The 12,539-nt window shown below is 57.5% G+C and overlaps 5 protein-coding genes across 5 annotated transcripts; 3 read left to right on the forward strand and 2 right to left on the reverse strand.

Annotated features, from left to right (window-relative positions):
- Window positions 1–771: 771 nt before the first annotated feature.
- On the forward strand, window positions 772–1,731 carry MFIFM68171_05403 (uncharacterized protein; the record flags this gene model as incomplete). Its single annotated transcript, XM_071060823.1, has 1 exon — window positions 772–1,731. One exon carries the CDS (start codon window positions 772–774, stop codon window positions 1,729–1,731), a length of 960 nt encoding a protein of 319 aa, XP_070916924.1.
- A 1,060-nt stretch (window positions 1,732–2,791) lies between these two features.
- On the reverse strand, window positions 2,792–4,887 carry MFIFM68171_05404 (uncharacterized protein; the record flags this gene model as incomplete). The annotated part of the gene is made up of 2 exons (XM_071060824.1): window positions 2,792–4,176; window positions 4,251–4,887. 2 exons carry the CDS (start codon window positions 4,885–4,887, stop codon window positions 2,792–2,794), a joined length of 2,022 nt encoding a protein of 673 aa, XP_070916925.1.
- A 1,368-nt stretch (window positions 4,888–6,255) lies between these two features.
- On the reverse strand, window positions 6,256–7,033 carry RPL30 (60S ribosomal protein eL30; the record flags this gene model as incomplete). Its single annotated transcript, XM_071060825.1, has 5 exons — window positions 6,256–6,354; window positions 6,522–6,570; window positions 6,744–6,781; window positions 6,839–6,934; window positions 6,986–7,033. The coding sequence occupies 5 exons, from the start codon at window positions 7,031–7,033 to the stop codon at window positions 6,256–6,258; spliced, it is 330 nt and encodes a 109-aa protein (XP_070916926.1).
- A 383-nt stretch (window positions 7,034–7,416) lies between these two features.
- RPL10 (60S ribosomal protein uL16) lies at window positions 7,417–8,323 on the forward strand (the record flags this gene model as incomplete). Its single annotated transcript, XM_071060826.1, has 3 exons — window positions 7,417–7,461; window positions 7,652–8,036; window positions 8,094–8,323. 3 exons carry the CDS (start codon window positions 7,417–7,419, stop codon window positions 8,321–8,323), a joined length of 660 nt encoding a protein of 219 aa, XP_070916927.1.
- Window positions 8,324–9,963: 1,640 nt separating this feature from the next.
- MFIFM68171_05407 (uncharacterized protein) lies at window positions 9,964–11,751 on the forward strand (the record flags this gene model as incomplete). The annotated part of the gene is made up of 1 exon (XM_071060827.1): window positions 9,964–11,751. One exon carries the CDS (start codon window positions 9,964–9,966, stop codon window positions 11,749–11,751), a length of 1,788 nt encoding a protein of 595 aa, XP_070916928.1.
- Window positions 11,752–12,539: the final 788 nt, after the last annotated feature.

A 12,539-nucleotide genomic window follows, 5' to 3' on the forward strand; every position in this document is an offset into this window, starting at 1 on the left:
AAGTTGCTTAGGGGACGGACCCCTATCGCCAGACGACCCTAGGTTTTTGGCGTCTTCCCTTTGGACCAACCCACAAACACCATGACAGCGAAGTCGTGGGCGACGGTGATGGGTTGACAGGAGTCAGGCGGGCTGGTACCAGTTGCCGCGTGACGCCCTTCAGGCTCATATCACTCGAAGGGTCCTGTTCGGAGAGCCCGCGGCAATGGGCTCTTCCGGGACCGAGAAACAGCTAGCAGTTGACTGCTTCCGCCAATACGCTTGAAGAACCACATTGGAAACCATCAACAGTCACAATGACGGCTCTCACCCTTTACTCGCCTGCTCTCTCCTTTTCCTTGTCTGTCTCTCCCCTGACGAGCCGCCAAGAGACATGACGGGGCAATTTTGCTCCTGCGGTACAAGCATTGGCCAGAGAGCTCCGATTTGCTGTTTATCGACTCGAGTGATCGTTAACTCTCTCCTTCGGAGCCGTAGAGGCACGCTCAAACCCCCATCATCAAAATCCCGTTCAGTTCCGCGGCGTTGAAGAGTATACCCTGATTGTAAATGTGTAGTAAAATGAAACCTTTCACGCCCTTCCGATGACGGGGCCGGCCATCCCCGCCGGGGGTTCGGGGCAGAGTGTGAGTCAGCAGCAGAACCTGAAAAGTAGGGTAACTAAAGTAGAAAACATCCAGAGGAGATCGCTATCTGTGGATGATTCGAACGCAACTGTTAAGTGAGCAGTCGAGTTGTCACCCTCAATCAACCCAAGTCTCAGCACCAAGAATGATGGACTCCGCATACTCCCCCTCTCAGATAGCCTCATACCTTGACTACATCGGCCTGTCCCAATCCTTCCACCCCTCCGCAAACCCCGTCCTCGACCTCGCCTACCTCACAACTCTCTTCATCCATCAAATCACCGCCATTCCCTACGATAATCTCTCGATCCACTACTCCCCCCAACATGCCATCACGCTCGACCCGCAGGCTGTCTTCACCAAGATCGTGACCAACCGGCGCGGCCGCGGCGGCTACTGCATGGAGAACTCGATCCTCTTCAACCACGTGCTCCGCGCCGTGGGCTTCAAGGACGCCTACCTGGTGGGGGTGCGGGTCCGTCCCCGCGTCGACGGCGTCCCGCAGGGGGACTACATGGGCTGGGTGCACCTGCTCAACATCGTCACGCTCGGCGGGACGCGGTACCCCCTGGACGCCGGCTTCGGCGGGGACGGCATGACGATGCCGATGCCGCTCGTCGAGGGGCTCGTGCATCACAACTCGGTCGGCTCGCAGGAGATCAGGTTCGTGAGGGACTTCATCCCCGAGCAGAGACACCGGGCCAGCGAGGCGAACAAGGTGTGGATCTACCAAGTGCGGAACGGGCCGGAGAAGGAGTGGAGGGATTTCTTTGCCTTCCATGATGAGTTTGAGTTCACCGAGGCCGACTTTGGGAATATCAGCTTTTACACCTCCCAGTCGCCCGAGAGCTTCCACACATTTACGCCGTTGGCCATCAGGTTCCTCAGGGGGAAGGGGGTGGATGGGAGTTCCAAGGTTGTCGGGAAGGTGATGTTGGTAAAGGAGGAGGTGAAGAGGAACCTGGGCGGGAGAACAGAGTTGGTCAAGAAGTGTGTTACCGAGGCGGAAAGGGTGGAGGCGTTGAGGGAGTATTTTGGCATCTGTTTGACAGAGGAGGAGGCGCAGAGCATCAAGGGGAGGAATGTAGAGTTGAAAAGGGAGTAAGATGGAGGAGGGACAGGAAGATAAGACGCATCAGGATGCGAGAGACGTCTTCCGGCGCCGAGGCCGCCTAATACCGCATGATGTTCATCTAGACGACGGACGGGTGGAGTGAGGGTATCCTTGCTAGATGGACTCTTCACTCTGGTTATAGACGGCGAACGAGAATTTTATAATCCCTTGATGGTGATAGGGAGTAAAAAGAAAGGGACAATAGAATAGAGAAGAGGAAACGAGAGGAGATGGAAACAGCGAAGAGAACTTCTAGTCCCCCGTTCCCCCTATTCTTGGGTTGAGGTTCCTGATGGTCGTGCTGGACTCACCTCATCGGCACCTACCTCCACAGCATCGACTGTGTGATATCACGCCTCTCTGACCTCACATTTGACAACCATCCTTCGAATACACCCTCATTCCAGAGGGCAAGTACATCTTCCTAAACGCAGATACGTACTGTTTGTCCCCCAATTTCTTGCGGGGAGTATACACCAGTACACGTTCGACAATGGGAACCGGAGGGAGGAATGAACCGATTACGCCGGGGTCCACAAGTAAAGCGGAAAATCCACAAGCAGGTAGCAGACATAAAAGGAGTTAGAGCCTCTATTCCGTACATCATGACCACCGCATCCAGAAATACCAAGGGCGTATATAGATCATCCGTGGCTCAGCAGGCTCCTTCCATGTATCAGACACCATTACATCAGAAGACATGATCATTTCAAACCCAATCGGAGGTAAAAAAACGGATCCCAGAAAGACAGGACAGGCAGAAAGCGGATGAACGGCAAGAACTAAGTCAGCTCCAGCCAGCTCGCCCGGCTCAACGGGGCCAACCCAGGGCATGCAAGAAACAAACGTGATCTTCATCCATCCATCTATCCGTATCCTTCCACCGGAAGAACAAAAAAACACAAAATGAGAAAACATCGTTATATATACCATAGGGCATCAAACAACCAGCCATCCCCTCCTTCCCAATGAACCTTCATGCTCATCCTCATTACCCTTACATCCCAACACTCAACCAAACCCAGTGGGCGGGGGGGAGGGGGGAGGGGCATCACTCCTTTATGACCTCGGCATTCCCGACATCGTCCTTCTTCCCGAACGCGCTTGCGGCCCACCCGACCCAACTCTGCCTCTTGTTCGCCGCGGCGGCCTGGGCCTGGGCCTCGGCGTTCTCCTGCACGAGCCTCAGCGGCCGGGGCTTGTTGCCGGCAAACGTGGCGCCACCGACGCGCTCCCTCTCGTGGTGCGACCGCGGCGGGCTCTGGCTCGGCGGCGTCGAGACGTCGCTGGTCCCGACCCCCGCGGCAGAACCGGATATGGACTCGCCGCTGGTGCTGCTCGTCTCGCTCTTCATGCCCGGGAAGTTCCCCGGCACGCCACCGCCGCCGCCGCCGCCAGCGGTCGTGTGCGAACTGCTGGCGCCGCTGCTCGCGCGGTTGCCTGCGCCCTGCGGCAGGAAGAAGGTCTGGCTTGAGCGGAGAGACGGAGAGAGGGGGCCGTCGGGGCCCTTGTACATTGCATTGACGATGCTGGCAGCGCCGATGCCCGACGTGTACTGGTCGCTCATGGGCCTGCCGCGGCGGGTGCTGGATGCGCGCGTCAGGCCGATGGGGATGCTGGGTGCCGTGTCCGGGTTGGTGATGGCAGAGTTTGTCGCAGGCATGAAGGTCATGGGGCGAGGCTTGGACCTTGCGGTCGTGGTGGCTGTGGCGCTGGTGTTGGTGGTGTTGTCCTTGTTACCGCCGCCGCCGCCGATGGCTATGGACTTGGCGCGCTGGAGGAGGGACGGCCCGGATGCGGGCTTGCTGGATGGTGCCGGCGGTAGCTCCTTGTTTGTGTTGGGCGTGGCCTTGAAGTCGCTTGTTTGGTCGAGGATGTGCTCGAATCCCTGGTGCTGCAGCAGCCGCTCTATGATCTTGTTGATGTAGAGGGTTAGGGCCTTGTTCTGGTCCTTGACATTCTTGAGCTCTGTCTCGAGGCGGCGCTGCGTCTCGGCGTCGTGCTCCTGGTGCTGGTCGTTGTCGGCGACGCCCGAGAGCTCGTCGGCCAGACTGGTTCCGTTTGTCCTGCCCTCGAGCGCGGCCAGGGCGTCTTGGTTCGCGGATGCGCCGCCCGAGTAGCTGAAATCGCTGGTCGCAAAGTCCCCCTTGAGGGTACGGTCCTGCAGCAGCAACTGGTAGCTCTCGTTGTCTTCCATCAGCCGGGCGTTAGCCACGCGGGCTTCCATCAGCTGGCGCTCGACTTCCTGGAGCCGGCCGCCGCCCTGATTTTGCGACTCGACCAGCTTGATTTGCGCCTCGGCCAGCTCCAGCCTCAACGACTCGATCAGCTTGTCCTTTTGCAGCAAGAGCTTGGAGTTGTTGCGCGAGTCGCTGCGGTGGATCGACGATGGCGGGGCAAAGCTCCCGTTGTCGATGCTTGGCGAACTGTTCACCGCTGTTCGAGGGTCAGCCAGAGTTCGCGGGGTCGCAGCCATGGGCGATGCAGAAAATGAGAGGGAAAAGACCTACATTGTCTCGTTGGCCGGTCTTCGTCGAGGTTCCTCTGCGCCAGGCTATCCTTGAGCCTCTGGATGACGGTCTGCATCTCCTCCTCGCGGTTGGCCATCTCTTCCTTTTCCTTCATCATGGCGCTCCGCTCGGCCTCGTAGATGTTCTCCATTTCGCGCTTTTGCCGGGCAGCCTCCCGCTTCTCGTTGGTTAGAGATTCAATCTGCTCCTCGTTCTCGTGCACCTTCTCCTCCAATTTGGCCTGTTCTTTGAGCGCATCGTCCAGCTTGCTCTGCAGCACCTCGGCTTGCCGCTTGTACGTCTCGGACGCAGACTCGGCGTCGGCTAGCCGCTTCGTAAGGTCGTCTATTATGGCCACCGACTCGGCCCGGATGGCCTCTTCGCGCTCCATATCAACGGAGCTGTTGCCTTTGCTGCTGGTCGCGCTGCTGTTGCCCAACAGGGATTCACGCCTCTGCGACGCGGCAGCGCGAGCCGAGACGGGCGTCCCCGTGCGGACGGAGCGGGTGCGTGTTACGCCAGAGCCTCCGGGGCTGCTGGCTGATGAGGGCGTCGAGGCTCGGGGGGTCGGGCGCTGCGGTGTCCCTGTTGGCGTCTCACGACCTGTTGCCGGAGGCTTCTTGACGACGGCAGCCATCTTGGCTTGCGGCGTGGCTGCCTGGAGATGGTCTGGTCGGCGAAATGAAAAGCGCGATGCAATCAGGGCGTGATACGAATCCTGTCCGAAGTCACTTGGACGCTGTTGTTGAGCAAAAGAACAACGGTCAGGCGGCGGTCTTGCACAGTAATGTGGAGAGGATATTTGCTGGTCCACCTTGCTCGGCGTTGATGGCGCCGTGTTATTTGAGAGCCAGTGGCGTTGCTGGGCCCTGACTCCGACAGCAGCAGGGGAACGGCGAGACCAGGGATGGACCTGTCCAACCAATCCGGCCAACGCAGGCCCCTTTCTCAGCCCAACAGCCGCAGGGATGTCTGCCAGGCGGTGTTACTTTGTTTCCGGGCACCGGCAAACGGTCACTTTTTTGAGGTGATGCTTGAAAGGCACCGCGAACCGGCTCCGTACTATATGAGTTATCCCGTTTACCAATTCTGGGTTTGCATAGCTATGGGCATGCAGGAGTCATAATATCGCTGGTCGTTTGTCCCTTGATTTTATTTAATGCCCGATGAAAGAAACGGGGGCGGCCCGGCGACATGGATGGCACCAAAGGCCCTGCGGTTGAGCCTTCGCCTCGAGCATTCCAGTGTTTCCTCACTCGACGATCTGCCGAAACAAGCAGCAGCTCCCGCTAACACATCATGCAGCAATCGCATTGCCCGGTTGAGCTGCGACGGCTGGAAAATATCCCATGTGGACACATGGCTCTTTATTTCCATGGACGTTTCCCGAGTATTGAGACCATGCAGCCTGTAGCGACGCACTCTACCCTCCTGTTCTGGCTACCCCAACTCGCGGGCGGGTGTTCCGTACGCGGTAGGGTTCTCCGTAGCGAGGGATTGGGGAGGGTATTCGGCTCGCGTTTGATTACGACAATTTGGCGCTCAATGCACGCTGACCCAGGCATAACCCAGGTGTTGTGACCCCGGCAAGGTCATCCTTTCCAGTTTGAGATGAGACCTATACCTTAGTAGTAAGCTCCTGGGAAGTGTCATGCCAGCACCGCCTTGTCCCCTCACAAAAGTCACGAGTCGGTAAATCGTTTGCACATCCAGGCTCAGACGGTATTTGGTTACCCAACCCCGCCGCTGCTTCATGCCTCTAACCGGAAAATGATCACGCTTCATGCCATGTCAGGATATTCGGGTGCGAAGCCGGAGCAGGCTAGAAAACCGAGTTGTCATAAACTACGACTAGTCTACGGAGTGCGCACCTCTGACGCAAACCCGGTTGTCGAAGGTGGCCGTAAAAATCCTTTTCGGCCGGATATCGCCAAGTCGTCATGCCATTTTCCCGATCTCAAAGCCGAACGCCGTGTGAATGCCAACTGATTCCTCGTCTCACAACTTATGCCTGCTGGTCGTTGAGGATATCACTGTCACCAGCATCCAGGATGGCCATGGTGGAGCAGCGGAAGAGCTTGCCGCAGGCGGTACCGAGCTCAATCTGTCGTACAGCAGAGTAAGCATGAGAACAGGTACCCTCCGAAGTCTACAGCGAGACTTCTTCTCTGGGTAGACCGCAAGACCTAGGGTCTATGTGGCCGGGAGCAGGGAGGAGATCCCGCTGTATCCGTTTGAAAGTGTCTCGGGGTGTTATGAAGGAAGACTTACGTTGGTGCCGCCGTAGTGGTGGACCGAGGTCTTGGACATCATCGAGTAGCTGCACCGGATTGTTAGCTCTGGACACCTGCCAACCTGCGGGTGGTTCGATGTCAGGGACTGGGCGGAAACGCCTGGCCGGTAGCACAGTTTGGGCCGGGCTGCCCTCTGCATGTCCTCCGGCAGGTGCTTGGCCGTATCCCTTCTATCTAGTGAACCTGAGGCGGAACATACTACTCGAGCTCGGACTTGCGGAGGGGAGGAGTGTTGGCCTGGGAGATGGTTAGCATATGCGTGTTTTGCGCCGCACAATGAACGCTGCGACTTACAGCAATGAGGATGAGCTTGGCCTTTCCGCTGCGGAGAGCCTTGAGAGTGCTCCTGTAGCCCAGCACAACCTTGCCCGACTTGATGACGAGGGCAAGCTATTTCGTGGTCAGCAAAGACACCCCCCAAAACTGTGAGTTGAGACGGACCTTGGCGCCAATGGACTGGGCGTCGGACTTGGACTTCTTGGGTGCCATTGCGATGTGCTGTGGTTAGTGAGACGGAGAATTCAAAGATGGCGCCTGGTGTTGATTGTCCACGTCGTTGGCAGGAAGGTCGCTCGAAGTAGGAAGCAGCGCAAAAGTCCGAATTATTCTTGCAGGTGCACTTCCTACCGCAAAAGGTGGGCTCAATTCTCATTGGCTTGAGTGTGGGTGCGCGCACTCCCTCCAAAGCCCTAAGTTCTCCACTTTTCCCGGGCGAACCGAACTCCCCCCGGGTGGATTATGAATCCGGATTGGTAATCGGGGGCGAATTTCGATTTGGTCAAAAACGCAGAGGCTTCCCAATTGTCCCTCTCCCCCCCCCCCCAACATCAAGCGTCACCCACATACGACATCGCCAAATCAAATCAGTCAAAATGGCGCGCCGTCCTGCTAGATGCTACCGGTACTGCAAGAACAAGGTGAGTAGGCATGCGCATGAAATCAAGACGATGGGGAATTTCTGCTGGATTTTTCTGTTTCTGGCTCGAGAGGAAATTCGTGGCATCCGGAATGGCTTGTGCGGATGGATGGAGGACAACATATTGCCGCTGGGATTTTCCCACGAGCTATTATATGGGTATGGGACTCGCTAACTCGTCGTCTCTCTAGCCGTACCCTAAGTCGCGGTTTAACCGTGGTGTGCCGGACCCCAAGATCCGCATCTTCGACCTCGGCCGCAAGCGTGCGACCGTCGACGACTTCCCTCTCTGTGTCCACTTGGTCTCCAACGAGTATGAGCAGCTGAGCTCCGAGGCCCTCGAGGCCGCCCGTATCTGCGCCAACAAGTACCTCGTCAAGATGGCTGGCAAGGAAGGTTTCCACCTCCGTGTCCGGGCCCACCCCTACCACGTCGTCCGCATCAACAAGATGTTGTCCTGCGCCGGTGCCGATAGACTGCAGACTGGTATGCGTGGCGCTTGGGGCAAGCCCAACGGCATCGTCGCCCGTGTCAACATTGGCCAGATCCTCATCAGTGTCCGCACTCGTGACTCTAGTGAGTAACTTGATGGTTGTCTCGTTTGGGACACGGGGAAGCTAATCGATATCTCAGACCGTGCCATCGCTCTCGAGGCTCTGCGCCGCTCTCAGTACAAGTTCCCTGGCCGGCAAAAGATCATCATCTCCAAGAACTGGGGCTTCACTCCCCTCCGCCGCGAGGAGTACCTGGAGAAGAAGGCCGCTGGCCGCGTGAGGGTGGATGGTGCCTACGTCCAGTTCCTTACCAACCGCGGTAACTTGGAGCAGAACATGAAGATGTACCCGGATGCTTTCACCGCCTAAAGTGTCTTTTGGGGAGGAGGAAGGAATGGTTATTTGGCTTGAGGGTGGCGTAAACGGTCATTTTAGGGCTGAAGCGAGAGCATGTCAATAGCACTATGGTCTCGGTTTGGCACAGTCAATGGAACCATTCATCCAAATGGATTCTCAATGGGACAACGGAACAGGAAGTGTGGTTTTTCTTTTACGCTTCGAGAAATCGAGTTCCGCGACGTTGGTGTGAGGCAATGTTTCAGTTTGTCCGATGACAAATCTGGATGGTCCAACATGGAGGGTTGCACAGGCTTATGCAGGTTGAGACCCTGACCTGCTGACGCCGGCGAGAGCGAGGGCTGGGCCTCTTGAAGTGGATTCCTAACAAGGCGGTATTTAAGACCGCGACGCAGTCGGATGATGATAGTTCTGTATAACTGATATGCGTCCGGATGTTGCCCTCAATCCCGGTTGGCAGGAAAGTCCCGGATGAGTTGCGACGTGACGTTGTCTTCCCGCCTTTCCAAGAGACTGGAATCCGGCGTGCGCCTTGAATGCAGGATGCGCAGCTAGCGGGTCGTTTGATAGATCGGATCCTCAGAGGATGAAGTCATCGGGATCCTGCTAATATACCTGCCTGACACTGCAGCCTTAGCAACATCACGTCGTCACTCAGATTGCGACTGGCTAATGTAATCTGGATCTAAATCAGGAAGTATCACGCTGCCCGTTATCATCTGTGGTTCCTTAATTTCGAATCCGGGTGGCGAGCAGCCATCTTACGGTTGCTCGGCTCGATTCGGATCGTCGACGTAGGTGACGTGAAAGTGGGACTTATCGGGACTGCCTGTCCTCTGATAACGCCAGAAACCAGCTGTCAAGTACCCGGGCGGGGTTAACTAGTTCAAGGCAGCTAGGCTCAACATCTGCCAAAGCGGGACAGACGGACTAGGCTTGTGAAATGTTAACGACCATTTCACAAGATAACACGAGAAGCTCGTCGGTTACAACCGCAAGTAGATATCGTTACCCTCAAGCGTTTTGTTCGTCAGTGATCCGAACGTAACGGCGAGCTGTGAATGGGCGTCAGGCGGGCGGTGGGGTCAAGCGACTGGGCAGGGTACAGTATACAAGATCTGGCCACTAACGTCCCGCCGTTGTGTTCCCCCTCCAATAACCAGATCCCGTGCTGCAGCGCTGGCAGTCGCAGCGGGATCGCCCTCGACTGCAGCACCCTCCTCCAAATCTACCGGGTTGCCCAGCCCTTCTGAGGCCGCTCCCGTCTCGTTCCCTGCTGTCTCTATTCCTGCATATATTTCGTCAGACCCGGATTGCAGCTTCTGCCGCAGTTCAAGGCGTCGACGTGTTACACGAGGCTGCAGTCAGCGCCGTGCAGTTGGGGCTGAATGACATCGCCATCGAACCCTTGAAATCGGAAGCAGCGGCGCCTGGCAACTCGAGCAGGACCCCAGCCACAACTGCTCACCGCCTCTGGGAGCGATATTCGGGACACGGAGTGCGCCAGTCAAAACGCATCGCTCGTCGCCAGCTCATTTCCTAGTTCCGGACTTCCGTCGTTACGACTGAGAAACAAATCAAAGGCCGCCGGCGCAACTTGTTGTCCCAGCCACTTCCGCCTTCCATAACCCGAAAGCTGGTAGGCAAGCATCATGGCCTTCCATCAACCAACCCGACAGCTCCCACAACGGGTAGCTCGCGTCGAATCAGGAGATGGGGAGACTGCGATTCTCTCGCCCCCAGCCGCTCCGCAGACAAACGAGTCCCAAACATGGGTTCTCTTCACACCAGGCACCGATGCAGGAACCACAACTTCATACCTGTGCTCGACTCAGGATGGCCAAATAACACCGGGTAGATCAAGGATTAGTGATTTGGGCAGCCTGGATACCGCCGCACGGTCCGAATTCAACTCGCAGCCCGCCAACTCGATCGCACGCTCGGAAGTCCTGGTGGAGAGCGTTGCCGAGGAAGACGCTGAGCTCGACAGCCTCGACAGCCATCTTCCGGAATTTCGAACCGCCACGAGTCCCTACAACCAGCCGGAAACCGCCCACGCGGAACCAGTACTTCCTGGGCATGACGGGTTGGGCTCGTTTAGGTTCGATGCCCAGGGGATCGGCGCCGAGGCACAGGAGCGACTGTACGCCTTTGAAAGGTTCAACCCCAACCGCGTCAAGCGGAGGACGGAGAGTTTCGATCTGGCTACCCTACAACTCGAAAACGAAGAGGCCCAGGAGTTGGAGCGGAATCGCAGGATCGAGGCATGGCGGTTAGAACAGAGCCAGCTCCTGCTAGAAGACATTAGGAAAGAGACGAGGCGGAGGCGGTACTCTGAAGCATCTCTTCGCAAGAACCAGCCAGAGGTCAGCAGGATGCAAGAGGCCGTGGAAAAGAGCGTTGCAGACCAAGAAGCAGCAGATATCAACGTCAGTGCAACGGATTGGCACGACCAAGACGGCCCGTCACCGGGCGACGCAAAGGGCGGGTTGTTGAGCCGGATTGCGCGGAAGGTCATTTGCGACCTGATGGGCATCGACGACAAGTTGCTTGCGATCCTGTTCGGGGAAGCGCTTCCAGACGAGGGGCCTCTCCCGTCCACGCCTAAGGCATCTGGGGTGGACGCATCCTCCCCCGCATCTGCGTACGACGAGGAGTCATGGAATGACTCTGCATGGCAGCTGCATATGCTGGAGCGGATAGCTAGGGAGCTCGGCGTACTGGTGCACCAGATGTCGACGCACCCCGGTGCCTTTTCTACCCACGCTCGGGTGCAGCACATGCCGCTCCCGTATGCCGGCCTCCCAGTCATACCAGAGGCGCCTGCCGATGTAAAAGACGGCGTGCAGAGGATGAATGACAGTGTCCTGTCCATGCCGCAATTCAAGCCTACGGTTGCCCAGTCGGCCGATATTCATGGTGCGCGGCCATCGGAACACCCCACGCACTCGGCACCGTCCACGGTCGACATGACTCCGAGCGATGGACTGCAAACCTTTACGCAGCAGGAATGGGAGCAGGACCTTGACATCCGGCTGGTCTTTCGCTATCTGCGGTCCCGGTTTACTTCGTCCCGCCAGGCTTCGCCGCAGTTCTCGTCGGGGACATCCCATCTCGCCACCTCTAGCACACAGGACGTCGCAGCAAAGGCGGCACGGGTGCGTCAACACCACCCGCTTGTGTCCCATGCGCACACACATGGGTACCACCGATCGCGCCCTGCCGAGCGGCGGACTTTCAAGGCGACGGTGCCGCCCAGCCCTGTTGCGTTGAGGCACCCGCCCGGCAGCTGCGCCAGCCAGAGTACCCGGCGGTCGGCAAGGAGGAGTAGCATGTCGTCGCGCCCGTCATCCCGCCATTACTGGGATATTGGTGGATCAGTGGGGACGGGCAGCATCATCGCAAGCACCGGGCCGATGGGAAGCTGGGGCGAGGTTTAGATGACTGGCGCATCTGTTTCCTGTCGACGTACGGCGTCGGAGGAGCGGCCGTTGTATTATTATGACAGTCATAACAAGATTCACAGAGGAAGCGGGGCGTTTGGGTTGACTGGATATTCATTACAGCAACGTCAGCATATCAGCATGTCAGCATACCAGCATATCAGGCATATCATTTTAGACGTTTTGATTTAGATGCTCAGCGGGGGTTTTGGGAAACATGAGAAAGCACCACCACTTATACCAAGCTTGCTTCAGCCCCATCTGTGTCGCCTCGCGGCTTGACTGGCTGTGAACGCCGTTCTCGCGGCAAAGGATTGGCGCATTCATTTGTGGCAGCCTTGTTCCAGACAAGCTTCTTGGTCAGTCCCCTTCGGTCCGGCTCCGTTTTTGGTAAGGGTACAACCAGGTGGGCAAGGGGGCTGGGCTGCTGCAAGTCACTGCCGGAGTCGGCTCTCGCTGGATTGCTGCTTGATTGTGTGGAGGGGGAGGTGAAGCTGCTCACCGCGCTACATGGGCGACGCGATCAAGAGAGGCAGGGGTTAAAGTGGTTTTGCACCAATGAGATGACTCCAGCAATGCGACGCCCCGAAACAAACAGGGATGTGTCAGCCAATTCCGCAGCAGCTCGGGCGGGTCCAGCGCGGTCCAGCGCGGTCCAACGCGTCGCCTCGAAACAGGCGCCCAATCGTCTCGCGATAACGTCTTCCTCCGGCAAAACAAAAGGGTCAGAAGAGCTGCATGCAAGCCCGATGAACCGAAGGAAGAACTGAAGCGAGTATCCCGCA

Source organism: Madurella fahalii, assembly GCF_045866475.1.
Source record: "Madurella fahalii IFM 68171 DNA, scaffold_2, whole genome shotgun sequence".
Classification (NCBI taxonomy): domain Eukaryota; kingdom Fungi; phylum Ascomycota; class Sordariomycetes; order Sordariales; genus Madurella; species Madurella fahalii.